Source organism: Manis javanica, chromosome 17 (assembly GCF_040802235.1).
Source record: "Manis javanica isolate MJ-LG chromosome 17, MJ_LKY, whole genome shotgun sequence".
In the NCBI taxonomy this organism is placed as follows: Eukaryota; Metazoa; Chordata; class Mammalia; order Pholidota; family Manidae; genus Manis; species Manis javanica.
In genome coordinates this window covers 3,264,508-3,281,389 of record NC_133172.1, presented here as the reverse complement: position 1 = coordinate 3,281,389, position 16,882 = coordinate 3,264,508, and the positions used below count along the sequence as shown (strand labels likewise).

At 55.0% G+C, this 16,882-nt stretch overlaps 1 protein-coding gene across 6 annotated transcripts; it reads right to left on the bottom strand.

Annotated features, from left to right (window-relative positions):
• Positions 1-1,414: 1,414 nt before the first annotated feature.
• Positions 1,415-7,284, bottom strand: LOC140843038 (leukocyte immunoglobulin-like receptor subfamily A member 5). Of its 6 annotated transcripts, none has more exons than XM_073226899.1 (10): positions 6,333-6,578; positions 6,070-6,222; positions 5,686-5,970; positions 5,243-5,545; positions 3,939-4,055; positions 3,589-3,631; positions 3,480-3,514; positions 2,938-3,310; positions 2,490-2,531; positions 1,415-2,307 (listed from the first exon to the last, which is right to left on the bottom strand). In XM_073226899.1, exons 1-10 carry the CDS (start codon positions 6,364-6,366, stop codon positions 2,277-2,279), a joined length of 1,416 nt encoding a protein of 471 aa, XP_073083000.1. In that variant the 5' UTR covers positions 6,367-6,578; the 3' UTR covers positions 1,415-2,276. The 6 variants fall into 6 exon arrangements, with proteins under 6 accessions (XP_073083000.1, XP_073083001.1, XP_073083002.1 ...); XM_073226900.1 differs by having other exon boundaries at positions 6,070-6,186; positions 6,333-6,574; XM_073226901.1 differs by having other exon boundaries at positions 6,151-6,222; positions 6,333-6,570.
• Positions 7,285-16,882: the final 9,598 nt, after the last annotated feature.

Below are 16,882 nucleotides of genomic sequence, written 5' to 3'. Positions count from 1 at the left end.
ATTTTTATTGTGTTCTCCTTTATGCCTTCTATTCTGTGCCAAGGCTTTCTATGTTTTTAGATGTAATGTAAACGTGAGAGTAATTGCCCATCAAAGCATTTTCCTGTGGCAGCTTTACAATCCTTGCTAGGGAGTTCCAACATTGTATCATCTCCATTGTAGTCTCTGCTGACAAGGGTTCTCAACTCAAGATGAGACTTTCCTGTCTTCTTCGGAATGTGTGTGTGTTTTTTTTTAAAGGAAACCTGGACGTTTTTGACATACCGTTGTGAGAATTTGGACTTTTATTTAAATCTTCGGTTACAGAAGGCCTTTGCTGACACTGCTGGAGTATGGGACTCAGTATGGACTGAGGTGGACGGAGGCAGTCCAGCCACCCCAGCTGGCCTCCTGTGACACCCTCTGTGTCATTCCTGGGGTTTTAACAGTCTTAGCCTATCTGCTGCCTCCTCCACACTTTTCAGAGTCTTACTTTTTGTTGTATAGCCTGTAGGAGTTTCAGATGTACTTTGTAGTAGCGTTGGGAAGACATACCTACTTCCTCTTTGTCCAAAACTGGAAGTCTGCCATGCAATACATTTTCATGTATTGCTGATGTATCTGGTGACATTGGAGCGATCCTTTTCAAATAAAAATAATACATCTTAGTATTATTTTGGATTTCCCATGCACAGAATTTTGCAATCTGTGAGTAAAACAGTTTTAGCCCATTCAATATGTATCAGTTTTTTAAAAATTTTAATTGTTTGGATCTTCAAGTGCCCTACAGAATAGTGAATATCCTTGTCTCAGTCTTAATCGCAAGCAGAAAAACTTCAAGCTTTTACTTTTCCAAGTTATTTCCCTTGTAGAATTTTAACGATGCTCTGATAGATGTTAGGGAACTCCCTTTCATGTCTGAGGTGTCTTATTTTTTTTCCATTTCAAGTTGGGGATGTATTTTATGAAAAGCTTTGCATCCATTTATATATAAATCCTGTTTTTTCAATTTTTTTCTTTTAATAATGTTTGAATTGTATCAATTGATTTTTGAATATGAAAATAACCACACATTCCTGAAAAAAAAACATAACCAGCATGGTCATGATGTGATATCTACATCCGTTTTGTACATCACTGCATCTTCTTTGCTGCTTTTTTGCTTCGGGGTCCACATCTGGCTCACAAAGAGGGCTTCCTGTGATGTTCCCACATTGTAGTTTCCTGTTTGGTTTGCTGTCAATGTTCTTCTGGCCTCATAAAATGTGCTGGGGGGAGTCTTCCCTCCTTCCCTATTGTCAGGAGGGGCTTGTGGGACTTTGGTGTATGTGTTTCTGTGTGTGTGTATGTGTGTGTGCATTTCATAAATGTATAAGTGTTTACATGCATTCACCATTTAAGCTTTCTGAAGTTCACATTGCACGACAATTTTAAATTTCAGGTTCAACATATTTAATAATGAGGACAATTCAGGTTTTTGTGTGTATCCTTACAACCATCATTTTGGTAAATTAGATTTTTGAGGATTTTGTCCATTTCGCCTGCAGTCTCTCTCTTGCTGGCCTGCAGTGGTTCACAACAGTCTGATCCCCACAGTCTGTGGCACCTGCCCTGCTGTCCTGATGAGGGGCGTGGGGGCCTTCTCTCTCTTTTTCCTTGGCCATGCGGCTGGGATTGATAAATGTGATTAAAGTTTTCAAGAACGAGGTTCTCTGGACTGTTGACTTTCCTCTAGGTTCGCTGGGTCCCCTTAGTGCCACTCTCGGCAGTATTCCCCTCCTTCCGCCTTCGTTTGGAAGAACATGACGCTTTTCCCACACGCCTGATACAGTACCTTTGGTGGCTGACTGTTTTCCTACATTCCTACTATATCCTGATACATTCACCCGCGGTTCCTAACTTTCCATTTAATGGGTCTGCCGTGTCCATGTCCCTTCTGACTCAACGTAAAACCCTCTCTCACTCCCGCGTGGTTTTCCCATTTCACCCGGGGATTACTGAGACGTCCAAACACAGGGGTATCAGCTGTCCTTGCTGCAGGATCAGGGGCTCCCAGAGGGTCCCAGGAGCTCCTGGGGGTCCACGTGGGGAGTCCAGGCCGCCGGGTCGTTAGGTAGTGTCCACGGGGGCAGGTTTGGGGTGCCGGCAGTCTCCCCTGGCGTGCGGGTCAGGCCCTCGTGGCTAGCGGGTGGCCAGAGCCGCATACACGCTGGGCTCTGCTGGGGGCTGCCCTGCCTGGGAGGGAGGGGACGCCGGGGTCGCCCGTCTGAGGGTCGGGTGGTTCAGCTGGGCGTAGGTCACCTCCTGGGGGGCGTCAGGTGCAGCAGCCTGCAGTGGGGGAGGGGGACAGGGCAGGCATGTGGTTGGGGTGGGGATGCCTGGGACCCAGAGAGGAGGGGACCCACCTGACTGTCCATGCGCCTGTCCTCCTCTGCTTGACTGTCCGGGTCCAGCAACGTCCCCTGAGAAGTGGCCGCTCCCCTGCTGAGTCTTGACCTGGAGTGGCTCACCTGGGCATACGTGCCCCCCGTGGCGTCTTCGTCCTGCGGGCTCTGCTGGAGAGACAGTGGGGAGGTCGGTCTGGGTCCCGCTCACCCTCCCTCAGCCAGTTTTACACACGGATGCCAGGGAGATGCTTCAGGACTTCCAGTCAGATCCGGTCCCTCCCCATGGGCTCCTCAGGGGCTTCCTAGGCTCGGGCCATTGGGATGCTGTGCAAGGTTCTGACTCCCACCCCGGCACGATCTCCTGCTCATTTGGCTGCAGCCACACTCCGCCTTCCTGAAAAAGCGGGGCACTGCCCCAGGACCTTGGCACCTGCTGCTCCCTCTTCCCCACCCCTACACTCTCCCCTCTTGCTCCCTTTTCCTTCACAGCAGAGCACCCAGGACCCTAACCCCCATCCCCACATGTCTCCCACCTCAAGGTGAGGCAGGTGAGGCAGGGGTCAACGCTGACCTAGAGATGCGGGGGAAGGGTGAGCCCGTGCAGCCCTGTCGGGGAGGAACGCAGGGCCGCAGGGACCTCGGGGTGGTTCCTTTGCAGCTGCGCCCTCCCAGGCCCTGGGGCGCATCCGATAGCCAGCCGGTCAGACAGAGGACGGGGAGCCAGGAGGGCTGAGGGCACAGCGACCAGGAGGGCTGAGGTCCCAGCAGCGCGACCCAGGTGCCCGAGGAGGGAGAGGCCAGCCGTGGGGCGCGCTGAGCTGAGGGACGCGAGGACAGAGTGTCCACTGGGTGAAGTGCGGCAGCGGGCGGGCCCCGGGGAAGCAGGGGCCTCACCTGGGGGTCCAGCTCCAGCCCCTCCGTCTGTGCGTCCGTCACGGTGGCATCTGTGGGCACAGAGAGGTGGCTCTTGCTCAGAGTCCCTGCGACTGTGAGGCTGCAGGCCCCGCCCTGCTCCCCAGGGGCCGCCCTGACCCGGGGTGAGGTGGTGTGGGAGTCGCGCAGTGTGGGGCCCCAGCCCGCCCAGTCCGTCCCCAGGGCCCCCCTTCTGCTCACAGAGAGTCTCCTGGGCGTCATCAGCGGGGCCGGAGCTGAGGGGGAGACGGGGCGTTAGGGGCCGGGGCTGCGGGCGGCGTGGGTCCCGGGGCCGCGGGGACAGACCGACCTGCGCTGCGGGCCTCTGTCCCCGGACTCGGCGTCCGCAGCACCTGCAGGAGGGGGAGTCAGCCTCTTCCGGGCTGGAGGTCAGGACGCCCCTCCACGTGGGTCCCAGAGGAAACCAGAAAGTGGGGGCGCATCCCTGCCTGTCTTTTCAGTGTTGGATGAGATCAAAAAGATGAAAAAGTGCCTTAAATTTGCAAGCGTGCCCTGACACGGAGTGTTTCCTGCCTAGACTGTGGGGTTTGAGATTCCGGAGGGTCTTTTCCTGAACTGACCTTTCCCCGCCCTGGTTCCCCCCGCCCCCGCTGGGTCCCGGGAGCCCCCCTGCGCCCCGGCTCTCCCGTCCCCACTCACCCGGCTTCCTGCGTCTGCGCAGCCGCTGGCTGCGGAGCAGGAGCAGCAGCAGGACGGCCAGCAGGAGGGCGCAGGCCGCGGAGACCCCGACGAGGACCAGCACCGGCCACTTCGGGCCTGGGCGGGGCGGGGCACAGGGCCGTTCAGGGGCGCCCGCTGGGGGCCAGGCAGGGTGTCCCTCCATCTCTGCCCGCAGGCCGCCCACCACCCACGTTACAGGCGGGGAGCGGGGGCGGGAGAGGCCCGGGACTGGCTCCCTGTGCCCCCCTCCTGCCCCCAGGGGGACCCGGCTTCGGGCTCCAGGACCCCATCAGCAGGCCGCCTGACCCAGGGTCTCCATCTGGGCCGAGAGTCCATCCTCACCACCTTGTTGGCTGAACCCCGGCCCTCGCCCTGCCTCCCCACCCTGAGCAGTGTCCCCCTCACTGTGCAGAGGGGACAGGCCCCCTGGAACTACATGGGGGGGCTCCCTGTGGGCCCTTCTCTCCCAGGAGGGCGGAGCCACGGTCAGAACCGGCAGCACATCTCAGGTCTGGGCCCCAAACCCGCCCTTCACTTGGAGAAACTGAGGCCCAACAGGGGAAGGGTGAGTCCAGTCAGCGTCGCAGACGTGCCTGAACCGAGAGCAGAACTCAGCCCCTGCCCCCCGTGGACCCACCTTCCCCGACAGACCCCCACGTCCCCCTCCCCAGGCTGGACTTCATGGGGCTGAGGGGCTGAACCTCAGAGCCTCCTGGGGATCACGGTGGGGGCGGAGGCAGCGGCCGCTCCCCTCACTTCTGCCTGCCTCCTCCTCCCCAGGGGCCCCAAGCTCTCCCTCTGCCAGATTCCCGCCCATCAGCTGCTGCCTCAGAACCCCTGGAGCCAGGTGGTCCCATCTCTGCAGACTCCTGGCCCCCCTTGGGCACAATCCACCCTTGAGTGTGTGGGGGCATTAGATGCTCTGGGAGATGCTCAGACTGTCCTGGGATCTCTCTACTCCCCCTGTACAAGGAGGCCCCAGTGACTCACAGATGGTGAATTGGGCCCTGTGGTGGGGGCCTGGGCTGACCTTGAAGTCCCCCCATTATGCATCTGCCCTGTGGCTTCCCCAAGACCCTCCTGCTGCCCACTTGGCACCTTCTGGACCCAGGGGAGTGGGAGGGCTGGGAGGGCCTTTGCTGGCCTATTTAGATGTGGGAGGCAGATGCCCCCCGAGTGATACACCCTCGAGTCCCATCTCTGTGGTCCCAGCGCAGATGTCACTCCAGGACAGGGTCCTGAATAGATTGTCAGGGCCCAGAGGGGGCAGGGCTGGTCCTCACCTGAGACCAGGAGGTCCAGGGGGTCACTGGGCTCCGACCACACCTGGGGGCTGTTCCTGAAATACCCGTAGCATCGGAACGTCCACCTGTGCCTGGGGGTCACAGGGTGCAAAGGGAACAGGGCCTGGTGCTGCCCACCAGGGAGTCGCTGTGCGTCCAGGGTCCTGGAGGGCTTGTGTTCTCCATCCTCCATCAGAATGTACCCACTGAATCCCTGCCATGAGTGACACTGAAGGGTGACATTCCCTCCTGAGGTCACGACAGGGCTGGGCAGGGCTGAGAGGCTGGGTTTGCTGTGTAATCCTAGGAGAGGGGAGGTGGCTGCGATAAATGGGGCTCACGTCCCCACATACTCCCGGGGCTGGGCTGGGAGAGGGGACACCTGAGAGCAGACCCCCTTCCTGAGGGAAGAGCCTGGGGCTGGGGCCTTGAGTGGGTCTCACCTGTCACCACCAGCTCCAGGGGGGCACTGCGCTCTGACCAGCCAGTGGGGCTGTGATAGGAACAGCGATATGTCCCTGTGCGCTGCCTTGTCATGAGTGGGATGGAGAACGTGGCCTTGTCCCCGGACCCCAGTGGTTTCTGTGTGTCCCAGGGCTCTGAGCTTCCCTCTTTCTCCAGATGGTACCACTGGGACCCCAGGGTGCCCTGACACCAGATGGTCACAGGGCTCCCCCAGGGGACCAAAGAGCCTGGCTCAGCCCAGATGGTGGGTTTTGGGGGAGTCCCTGGAAGGAAACCAGAGGCTGGGTCCCGAGCCCTCCCACCCCAGGTCCCCAGCTTAGCCCCAAACCTCCCAGACGCCCCACCCCTCAGCCCAGACCTACAGGTCTCCATCCCCAGGTGCCCAGGGGGCGGCCATCGTTCCCATGAGGAGGAGGGGGCTGGGCCCCCAGGGACAGACTCACCGGCCTGCACGCGGGTCCTCGGGCCCACACTCAGCCCTGGGAGAGAGTCCGGTGAGGTCCCTGCCCTGGAGCCTGAGCAGAGCCCCCCTCTCCGTGAGGCTGCTGAGCTCCGGAGTCTCCCGACAGACCAGACCAGGCTGGGGTGCTGGTCCCTCCCTGACCAGGGCACCCCCAGCGCTCACCGAGGCAGAGCAGGGCCGTGAGGGTGGGCGTCATGCCTGCTGCTCCCTGTGGCCACGGTGCCCGTAGGACAGGCCGACCACAGGGCGTGGCACTGGGGGGAGGGCTCTGTGTCCAGGGGCCCACGTGTCCGCAGCCCACAGGAAGGGGAACATCCTCCCGGAGCCCCGCCCTGGGTCCCTGCGGAGCAGCCAGCAGCCCCAGGCCTCCCCGAGATGCCCCTTCAGGGGAGGGGCACCTGCCACGGCCCTCCCCCCAGGGCCTCCCCGAGGGTGTACCTCACTCAGCCCGCCCACCAGCACATCCCGCGGGGCCTCGCCCGGGACGGGGTCCCCCAGCCCTGGGGGTGCTTCAGGGGCCACGCGGTCCAGCTGCCCTCAGAGCCCAGGGCAGCAGACCCGCATCTGACGGGTCACTGCGCGTTCAGGGCCTGGGCGCTGGGGCCGTGAGTGCCGAGGCCGTTAGCCCCCGGGGCCATGAGCCCTGGGAGACGCGGGGAGCAGGACAGGGAACCGGTCGCTTCAGCCCTGGGCTGGGGGCTCCTCACCCCTGCCCCTCAGGGGCTTCCCTTGTTCCTGAGCACGGTGTCCCCCCCACCTCCTGGGTCCTTCCTGCCTCCTCACGCCTCTTGTTCCTGGGGCAGGGCTCTGTCCCCCACAGGGACCCGCCTCAGCTTCAGGGGGCAGTGCGTGGTTAGGGGCTGGTCGGGACAAAGCAGATTCCTGGGTAAGTGTTCCTTGCTGGGCACCGTGAGCCCGTGGGCTTCACCATCTCATCTCTGAGCCTCAGGGCTGCATGTCGTCCCGACGCCGCTTCCAGGGTGGCCGCGGGTCAGTGGTGTGGGTTCACGGAGGCGTCATCAATGTTGGTTCTCAGAGCAGGTTCAGGGATGGGAGTTTGGACATGAGGGCGTCCTGGGCTCCACAGCCACACGGATAACTTCTGTGCACTTAAGCAACCTTGTCTGCTCTGAATACCAAGAATGGCTACTTAAAATATCTCTGTGATAGGCGGTGACAGGCTACGGACAATTGCAGAAAAGGAGAAACGAAAGTCCCAACCTGGAGCAAGGCCTCCAGTAAAGAAAGGGGAACAAAGCTGAGTGGACGCTGGTGCCCGGGCCCATGGAGCAGTCTGACGGGGGAGGTGTCCACCTGCCTGGACACAGAGAGGCCTGCGTGCTCACGGGAAGCGAGGGGTGAGGGCTCAGGAGGAGGCTGGAAGCGTGACCCCTCCCTGTGTTTCCGGCCAGCACCGGAGTGTCTGCCCATTGATCTCAGCCCCTGGTCAGCATTGGGCAACCTCCCTTGGGTGGCCTGAAACCACACAGATTGGATCCAATGTTTTCATCCACGGCATCTACCCTTGTGTGTGACACTTCTTACTGGGCACAACCCTGAACAGATGCTAAGTAAATGTGAGGGGAGGACACCATGCAGCAGGAGAAGCCGCCGGGACCCCTGGCAATCAGCTTGACCCCAGGACAGCCCTGGGAGAAACTCCCTGGGGAAAGTCAGGCGTCTGGGAGGTAAGCATCCAACAAGGATGGACGTCAAAGATTCACCCCAAGAATGGCTAAGGACGTCAGGCTCCTGATTAATGGAGATGGTCATATGCAAGGCGTGGAGTCAGTAGGAAAACATCGGAGTGATTTTACATAGAGCATGTTCACAGGTCTGAAAAATGAAGAGAGAAATTGCCATTTGGAGGCAAGAATATGGATCATTTTATAGAACAGGCAATAACTTCATTCCACGATAGGGGTTGGTGGGTGGCAAGGAAAAAAAAGAAAAGAAATTCATTGCACCAACGATCATGTCTTGTCCTTGAAGAGCCCCCTGTGAACCTGGAAAATGATTAAGGACATTTCCAGAAGGCAGCCTCAAAGAACACAAACGGACATTCAAGGTCCTTAGTGAATAGAAGGTCACATGTGCTGTGTGAGGAGGGAAGAAGTGAGAATGATGTCTAACGACACCTCAAGAGATAAATCTGGACGTTTTGCACAGAGGGGGCAAGACCAACCAAAAGTCAGGAGGCTTACATGCAAAAGCAAATCTGTATCTTGACCCTTCCTGGTAAGAGACGATAATGAAGGATGACTTAAAAAAAAATCTTGTACCTAATTGTACACTTTAAAGTGGTTAATTTTGTTTTACGTGTATTACAACTAAAAAAAAAAAGTCCAAGAAGGACTGGCAGGATCCTAAAGAAAAAACAAGAAAGGATGATTAGTGATGGGGAGCATCTTCTCACAGACGGATTGGCCATTTGGATGTCTTCTGTTGAGAAACGCCTGCTTGAGTCTGTTGCCCATTTTTAATTGAGTTATTATTATTTTTATGTTTCTTTGTGTTGTAGGAGTTGCTTATATACTTGGGAAATGAACCCTTAGTCAGATACGTGGTTTGCAAATAAATCCTCCCATTCTGCAGGTCGCCTTTCCTGTCCGGTGGTGGTGTCCCTGGCTGTGCAGAAACCTTTTTGTTTGAGGTGGTCCCACTTGTCCATTTTTGCCTTTGTTGCCCATGGTTTTGGTGTCAGAGCTGAAAAAAGAACAGAAAAGAAAAGATCATTACCCAAACTGATGTCACGCTTTTCTTCTGCTTTCTTTGAGTAGTTTTATGGCTTCGGGTCTTACCTGTACGTCTTTAATATGTTTGGAGTTGATGTACACAATATGGTGTGGGTGGACGGTCCAGTTTCATGCTTCTGCAGGTGGATAGCCAGTTTCCCCCCACCGTGCACTGAAGAGACTACCCTTTCCCAGTTGTGTTTTCTTGGTGCCCTTGTGGAAGAGCAGTTGGCTGAGCCCCTTTAAGACACCGATTTTGAAGGACTTGTCAGGCAGTGCACAGATCTCTATTTTCGTGGTTTATATAACGCCGAGTTCTTTTTCTCCCTTGGTCCTGTCAGTCCCCTGATTGTGTTTCCTGTAGCTTTGCTGTGGGGTCTGCAGATTCGACTAGGCAGCCACCTCTTTCCGTTCTGAAGATCTGGTTTTGCCAGGGGAAGACCACCGGTTAGCCCAGTTAGAGATTCTGGGCACCTGCTGGAGGTTTCTGTGCTGCAAACTGACTCACCTCCCGCTGTCTGCCCCAGGGAAAGAGGGCTCACGCTGTGTACCCCTGTCAATCCCCCAGCATGGTGCAGGCTGCTGGGACCCCTGCCCCTCCTTTCCTTTGCTGCCCCAGCATTCCGAGTCTGATAACACAGTAGACCATCCCACCGGGCTGCGGAGGGCACACGTATGCCCTGCTCACCCTCTCTCCCGGGAAGGCATTCTGGGCCCACGTGTCTCTTAGTGCTGAGGGGCACTGGCTTCAGCAAAGTGAACTGGGCTTTTCATCCCTTTCAAAGTGGCTCTTCTCGGTGTTAGGCTCGTCTGAGGTTGGTGCTGCAACTTCTTAACTGGAGTCTTGGGGGTCCTCCTAAAGGTATATTGGCCCAAGTAGTGTTGTTTTATGTGTTCCTGGTGGGGGATAAGAGCTGGGACTTCCTATTCTGTCATCCTGTTGACATCACTGAAATAAAATATGGATTAAAATTTCTAGGATGTACCAGAGTGAGACCAGAAATGAAACAGTAGAAAAGATAATTAGTAGACACAGGAAATAGATGGGGAAGTGTGAATGGGAGTCTATCAGTTTCAGAATGAAAGATGGAGAATGATATTAAGCAATACTTGAAAAGATGTAAGAGCTGAAATTTTTACCAAAATGAAGAAAGGACATGAATTTAAGTGCTTGCATTAAAAAATGAGAATTATATTTGACCCTAATAAAGAACAATAAGAGTAAATTTAAAAAATAATCCTAAAACTACTGGAGAAAATGCAAATGACCCTTGGAAGACAAGCTCATTGGGACTGGGCCTCTCCAGAGCAAAAACAGGTGGTAGAAAATTCTGGAGCAGTACCATCAAGGATTTAACTGTGAGCAGAGAATTCTATATGGGACCTGGTTGTTATTAAGGGGCAAAGCTGAATTGAGAGGAGTGGACAAATCCTCAAATACAAAGACACTTGGGGGAACCTCTGGCATATGGGGACTGGTGTCTCCTATTAACCTCCTTCCCATGTCAGGTTGTGTCTTTATGAAGGATGAGGAGGGCATCCGTGACCTGAGCTTTTAAATACCAGATGTCTTCCACTCTATTCACTCATGTGAATATGAATTTAGAGATGCAGGGATGTATGTATGTTTGCATCAGCACCCTTTCTGAAAGTGATGCTAAATGACATAAAACAGAGAGAAGATCAATAAACCCAGAATGGAGAAGAGGAGATGCTACTGTGGAACAGGAGAAGTTGAGAAAACATAGAAAAGATTGGTAAGCACTTGTTATGTCTCTGCATCTATGCATATTTGCAGGTATACGTAATTCTGCTAATAACCTGAGTGACCAAGGAAAAGCCTTCTCCATCGAGCCTCCAGAGATAAATTTACCCAAGGAGATCAATGAATGGCCAGTAAGCATATGAAACTATGCACAGCTCCATCATCATGAGGGGGGCACAAATTAAATCCGAGAGGTCCCATGATGCATGCAGCAGAATTGATACTTTTTAAAAGGCTGACAATTCTGTGTGTATTGAAGGATGAGGAGTAGCAGAAAGTCATCCTTTTCTGGTAGTGATGCAAATGCTACAGCCACCTTGGGAAACATTACCGTGGTAAAATATCTGTGACGTGAATTTACTGTTTTAGCCATTTTAACATGTACGGGTGGTGGTGTTACTTATTTCACACTGTCGTGAAACCACTGCCATTGTCCACCTGCAAACCTCTTTCATCATCAGAACCTGAAACTCCACCCATTAAACCCTCACTCCCCATGCTCTGTCTCCCCTCACCCCTCAGGAAATAACTGGGATCATACAATATTTGTGCTTTTGTGTCTGGCTTCTTTCACTTGGCATCACGTCGTCAGCGTTCATCCATCTTTCAGCCTGTGTCAGAATTTCTTACCCTTCATCCACCTGATGTGTAATTTTATATTATCGTAAATTGAAACACTTTTCACTTGGTGCTTTTCTTCTTTAATCCATCAGTTATTTGGAAGTAATGTGTATATTTGTAATGCCAGATATGCTGGCATCAATTTTCTCTGCAGGATCAGGTGACTTTGAAGGTCGCAGGAGCTCCTGGTGGTCTGTCGGGTCTCCAGGTTGGCTGAGGGTCTTTAGCCAAGGGTCCCTGCGGGCAGCTCTTCCGGGGTCCTTCTGGGGTCACTGCAGTCTCCTCCCTGGAGTGTGGGTCTGGGTCCTTGCTGGGCTAGCGGGTGGCCGGAGCAGCATACATGCTGGGCTTGGAATCTCCTGGGAGGGGGGTGTTGTTTTCTGTCTGAGCATAAAGATATTCAGCTGGGTGCAGGTTGCATCCCGGGGGGCTTCCGATGCAGCAGCCTGGAGCAGGGGGAGAGTGGGACACAGGCATGTGCTTGGGGTGGGGGAAGCCGGGGGCCTGGAGAGGAAATGGCCCCCCTGGCTGTCCAGCTGCCTGTCCTCTTCTGCCTTGGTCCCGCATTCCCCTGGAGGGGTGGCCACTCCCTTCCTGAGTGTGGTTCCCCTGGGCACTGTCATCTTCAGGTGACTGCTGCGGATGGACAGCGAGGGCAGGGTGTGTCCTTGATCTCACTCTCGCACAGGTTGTGACATCTTCCCACGTTGAAACCAGAGTGTGCATTGTAAACTGTCAATCAAATCATGTCCCTTCCCGAACAAAACCTTCCGGGGCCCTCACCAGCCCCAACAAGCCTAAGGGATTTGCATGATCAAGCCCCTGCCAAGCTCTCCACCCTCAGGGCTGACACTTTTCCTCCTGACCCAGGCACCTCCAGCCACATGTGCTGTTCCTGGAACAAGGTAGGCACATTCCCACCTCTGAGCCTCTGCACTTCCTGTTCCCTCTACCAGGACTGCTCTTCTGTTTAATATTACACAGCGTTTTCTCCCCACTACATTGAAGCCTCTGCTCACGTGTCACCTGCTCAGAGAACCCTTTGCCGGCGGTTCAGTTTAACGTGCCTACTCTTCCAGCACATGCTCCGCCCCTCACTTATTTTGTTCATTCACAGCACTTGGCACTGTCCGATCCTGTGTCTGCATGTCTGTGCTTGTTCATCATCGTGTCTCCCCCAGGAGGAAGTGAGGACACTGAGGACAGACATTGTGTTCGTCATTGTCTGACTTAACACCAAATAGAGCTGGGTAAATAGTAGCCCTGCGTGAAGAGCTGTCTGTTGGAATGATGGGTGGGGACCGGGGGGAATTCCAGGGAGCATCTTCAGTCAGCAAACACTTACTTAGCTTAGTGAAAGTCAGACACAGCAAGGAAAGCCAGGAAAACTGCCCGCGTGCAGCTCACAGTCACCAGGAGGCAGAGGGGAGGGACTGTATGTTAAGAAACAACTCAATTATGTATAATGGAGAAAATACACAGACATAAGAAAGGGTAAGTGGAGAGAGGACAGGTTTACCTAAAGGTGGCCATGGAAGACATTTGGGGGAACAGCGGAGGACCTGGGACCTGAATGACCCCTCACATGACCATCCTTCCAGCCCAGAGCTGGGGCAGGCCCTGAGCTGACGGAGCACAGACAGGACAGGTCAGGGGCCCCTCAACTGAGACCCAGAGCTCCAGGCGGTCACTGCGCTCTGACCAGCCAGTGGGGCTGTGATAGGAACAGCGATACGTCCCTGTGCGCTGCCTTGTCATGGCTGGGATGGAGAACGTGGCCTTGTCCCCGGGCCCCAGTAGTTTCTGTGTGCCCCAGGGCTCTGAGCTTCCCTCTTTGTCCAGACAGTACCACTGAGCCCCCAGGGTGCCCTGACACCAGATGGTCACGGGGCTCCCTTGGGGGACCACAGAGCCTGGCTCAGCCCAGATGGTGGGTTTGGGGAGGGTCCCTGGAAGGAAACCAGAGGCTGGGTCCCGAGCCCTCCCATCCCTGGTCCCCAGCTCTGCCGAGATCCTCCTGACTTTTCGTCCTCTTCCCAGAACCCCTGTGCTCCCCTCTGAGATCAGGGGTTGAAGTGAGATGTGGGGACTTGGGACACCTGGGAGGGCTCACCTGCCGGCACACGGGTCCTCGGGCCCACACTCAGCCCTGGAAGGGAGTCCCTGTGAGAGCTGTGCCCGGGTCTGAGCTGACTCTTCCCGTCAGGGCCCCAGAGGCCACTCCAGCCCTGAGCCCTGAGTTCCCCCAGGAACTAGGCTTGGGTGGCCTCCCACCCCGTGCCCCGTGCCCGCTCTCACACTGACCGAGGCAGAGAAGAGCAGAGAGAATGGACATCAGGACCCTGAGATTCTACGGAGGAAAGGACATTCTAGAGAGCTCTAGAGACACAGAGACCGTCTGAAAGGGAGGTGGAGGTGGTGGTCACGTAGGTGCCGTGCAGCACGCACAGACGTTGAGTGATGTGAAGACAGGGAATTTATCAGGAAGGGGCCGTTGTGGTCAGTCTGTGTTGTGAAGATCACACGTGCCCTGATTACCCCCAGACACGCAGTATTAGCGCATGAAACACAGTATCAACCCAAATGGAGCTCCGGTAGCGTGTGTCCCCATGGTACACGGACGCCGTGCCTGCAGCCCCCAGCGCCACAGACACGTCTAGAGCAGCGAAATGAGAAGACGTCCCCTCAGGGCCCCCCTCGGCCTCTGTGGTCAGCTGGGGCTTGGGAAGGGACCCGCCTGGTCCGAAGGGCTCTACGAAGGCCCACCTGGGAGTGGCAGACATGCTCAGTGGTCCGTTGGGGGATGTTCCCGATGGTGGGCGTGGGCTGCGGACACAGGAACCGCGCCCATCTGGATGGAGGAAAGCAGAAGTGAGACTGGGGGGAGGTCATATGGGGGCTGATCCCAAGCAGCCTTGCAGTCAGAGGGGAGTGTGGGTGGACACGAGGCCAGCGAGTTCCCCGGGAGGACGTGGGCGGGACTGCGGGACGGAGGGGCCCTGGGGGCTGCGTGGTCATTGCGTGAACGGCTGCGGGGGCAAGAGACGGGGCTGAGGGTGACCGTCACCCCCTGCCTGGGTGTCCTGGAGGGGTCAAGGGTGACCTCAGGGAACCGGCGTAGGGGGCTGCGGCCTGGGGTTTGTGCCGTCCTCTTCTGCTCCCCCAGGAAAGCGCAGGTCCTCGCGGCCCCGCACCCGGGTGATTCTTCTCATACAGATTCCTCCTGACGTGCCGGTTTCTGTGACCAGCACGTCCCCCTCTCTTGCTCCTTGGGGCAAATCATTTGCGTCATTTCTCTCATTCTAGGACAGACAGTCACAGACACACACGCACGCACGCACGCACCTCAGTGTAAATGTGGCACCACCCCTCCGGAAGGGTGAGTGACACGAGCAGGTGCCTCCTCTCGTGGCCTCCCCTGCCTCAGTGCAGCATAGCGGCAGCACCCCAGCCTGCATGAGTGTGAGGATTCACAGTGCCTGCGACCTGGAGGCCACAAAACCCGTCATTCCCAGAGCCAGACGGAGATTGGGGGGTTGGGGAGAATAGACAAGGAGACACACTCGTCCAGGAGAGCAGAGGGAAGGATGCGGACGCAGGGCACCTGGGTCGGGTCGCCTGCATCACGACGAGAGGTTCCTGCAGTGCAGGGGGAGGTCAGGGCCAACACCTGCTGCTGGACCAGCTGGGGACTCTGTGGAGCCAAAGGCACTTTCATACCTGCGTGCAGCACATGCGGTAACCACGCCCGCGTCCCGCCCCCTACGGTGACCACGCCCACGTCCCACCCCCTGCGGTAACCACGCCCGCATTCCGCTCCTACGGCAAACACGCCCACGTCCCAAACCCTGCGGTGACCACGCCCGCGTCCCGCCCCCTACGGTAACGACGCCCGTGTCCCACGCCCTGTGATAACCGCACCCACGCCCGGCCCTCTACGGTAACCACGCCCGCGTCCCGCCCCCTACGGTAACCACGCCCGCGTCCCGCCCCTACGACAACCACGCCCCCGCCCACCCCCTACGGTAACCACGCCCACACCCCGCCGCCTATGGTAACCACGCTGCGTCCCACCATATACAATAATTATGCCAGGCGGATTGCAGATCAATATGTGAAAAGTAAATCATTACTTTTTCTTGTGTAAAATACATGAAACTATTCTTATAGTTTTGTGGGAGGCAAAGATTTCTTCAAATGACATAAAATCATGAACTTAGTGGAAAAATGTATACATTGGAATACACTAAAATTAAGAACTTGTTTTCCTCTTAGATGCCAGCAAGAGTGAAGAGGAAACAAACCCCCCAGTGGGACATAAGGGGAGAAGTTCTTTGCAATGCCCAAGTGAGACCCTGGGCTGGTACTCAGAACATTTAAGAAAAACATGCAGATCTGTAAGAGGACAGCAGAGAAAGCTAAAAAATCAATCCAAAAACATTGACAAGCACTTCCAAAACTTGAAATCCAGTGTACAGCAGTATTTTGAAAAGTTGCTGCACCATGATTCATCAGGAACATGGACATTCAGTCCCATGTGGTACCAGTACATGCACAGGGAGGCTCAGGTGCAACAGCAGAAAACCCAGGGCTGACGTGGCTGTGGCCCTACCAGGCCCCTCACACACTGCTGATGGGACTGCACGTGGTGTGGCCACTGTGCAACGCCGATTACAGCATCTGGTAGAGATGGACACACCCCAACAGCCCCGGTGGCATAGCCCATTGCTCCAGCAACATTTGATGGGAAGAACATCCTTTCTCCATTGATTCGTCTTGGAACCATCGTAAAAATCCATTGACTCTACTGGTGTGGATCTATTTCTTCATCCCTATTTTGCTCTAGTTGCCTGTGTGTCTGTGCTTATTCTAATACCGTCCTACCCTTCTTACGGTAGCTTCACAGTAATGCTGGAAACTGGATAGTGTGAGGCTTTCTGTTACACAATTCCTTCGGAACTTTTTGGCTCTTAAACGCCTTTCTCATTTCCGTATAGATTTTACAATCAGCTTGTTAATAGTTAAAGCATAATCTTGTGATGTTTCATCCTTGGTGAAGTTTTTGAAAATGTCTCTGACTAGGAAGATACTTACTGTAAAAAGCAGGGATTCAGTGGCTGACTTTATCTTGTCTTGGGATTATTTGGACATTCTTGTCTCTCTGGTCATTCACCAGATATCCCATCCTTCTCCAGAGAGTATACATCCTTCTAAGAGGACACTGCTTTTGGCAGAGGAATATTTAACATTTTTAGGTTATGACCAACCCTCTTGATGTGTTTGGGAGAATTTAACAAAGATTCAGCACAAGCCATTTGTGCATACATTTCTCTGGTGAAAATGAGTGAGGGCAAGGGGAAATCTCAGCTCTTGGACAAGGTTAGTCCATGTTCATAATGTCTTCAGCTTGATTACTACCCTATTTCCAAGAGTCTCTGTCCTCAGACCCCAGATGGACTCTAAATTCCTATTACCTCTTTTCTAATAAGATAGTATGTTCTCCTATGAAATGTGTTCTTGGTGCTGAACACACCACTAGAGGAAAAAAGTCTATATATGCTTCAAATATAGTTGTAGCCCATGTGAACATA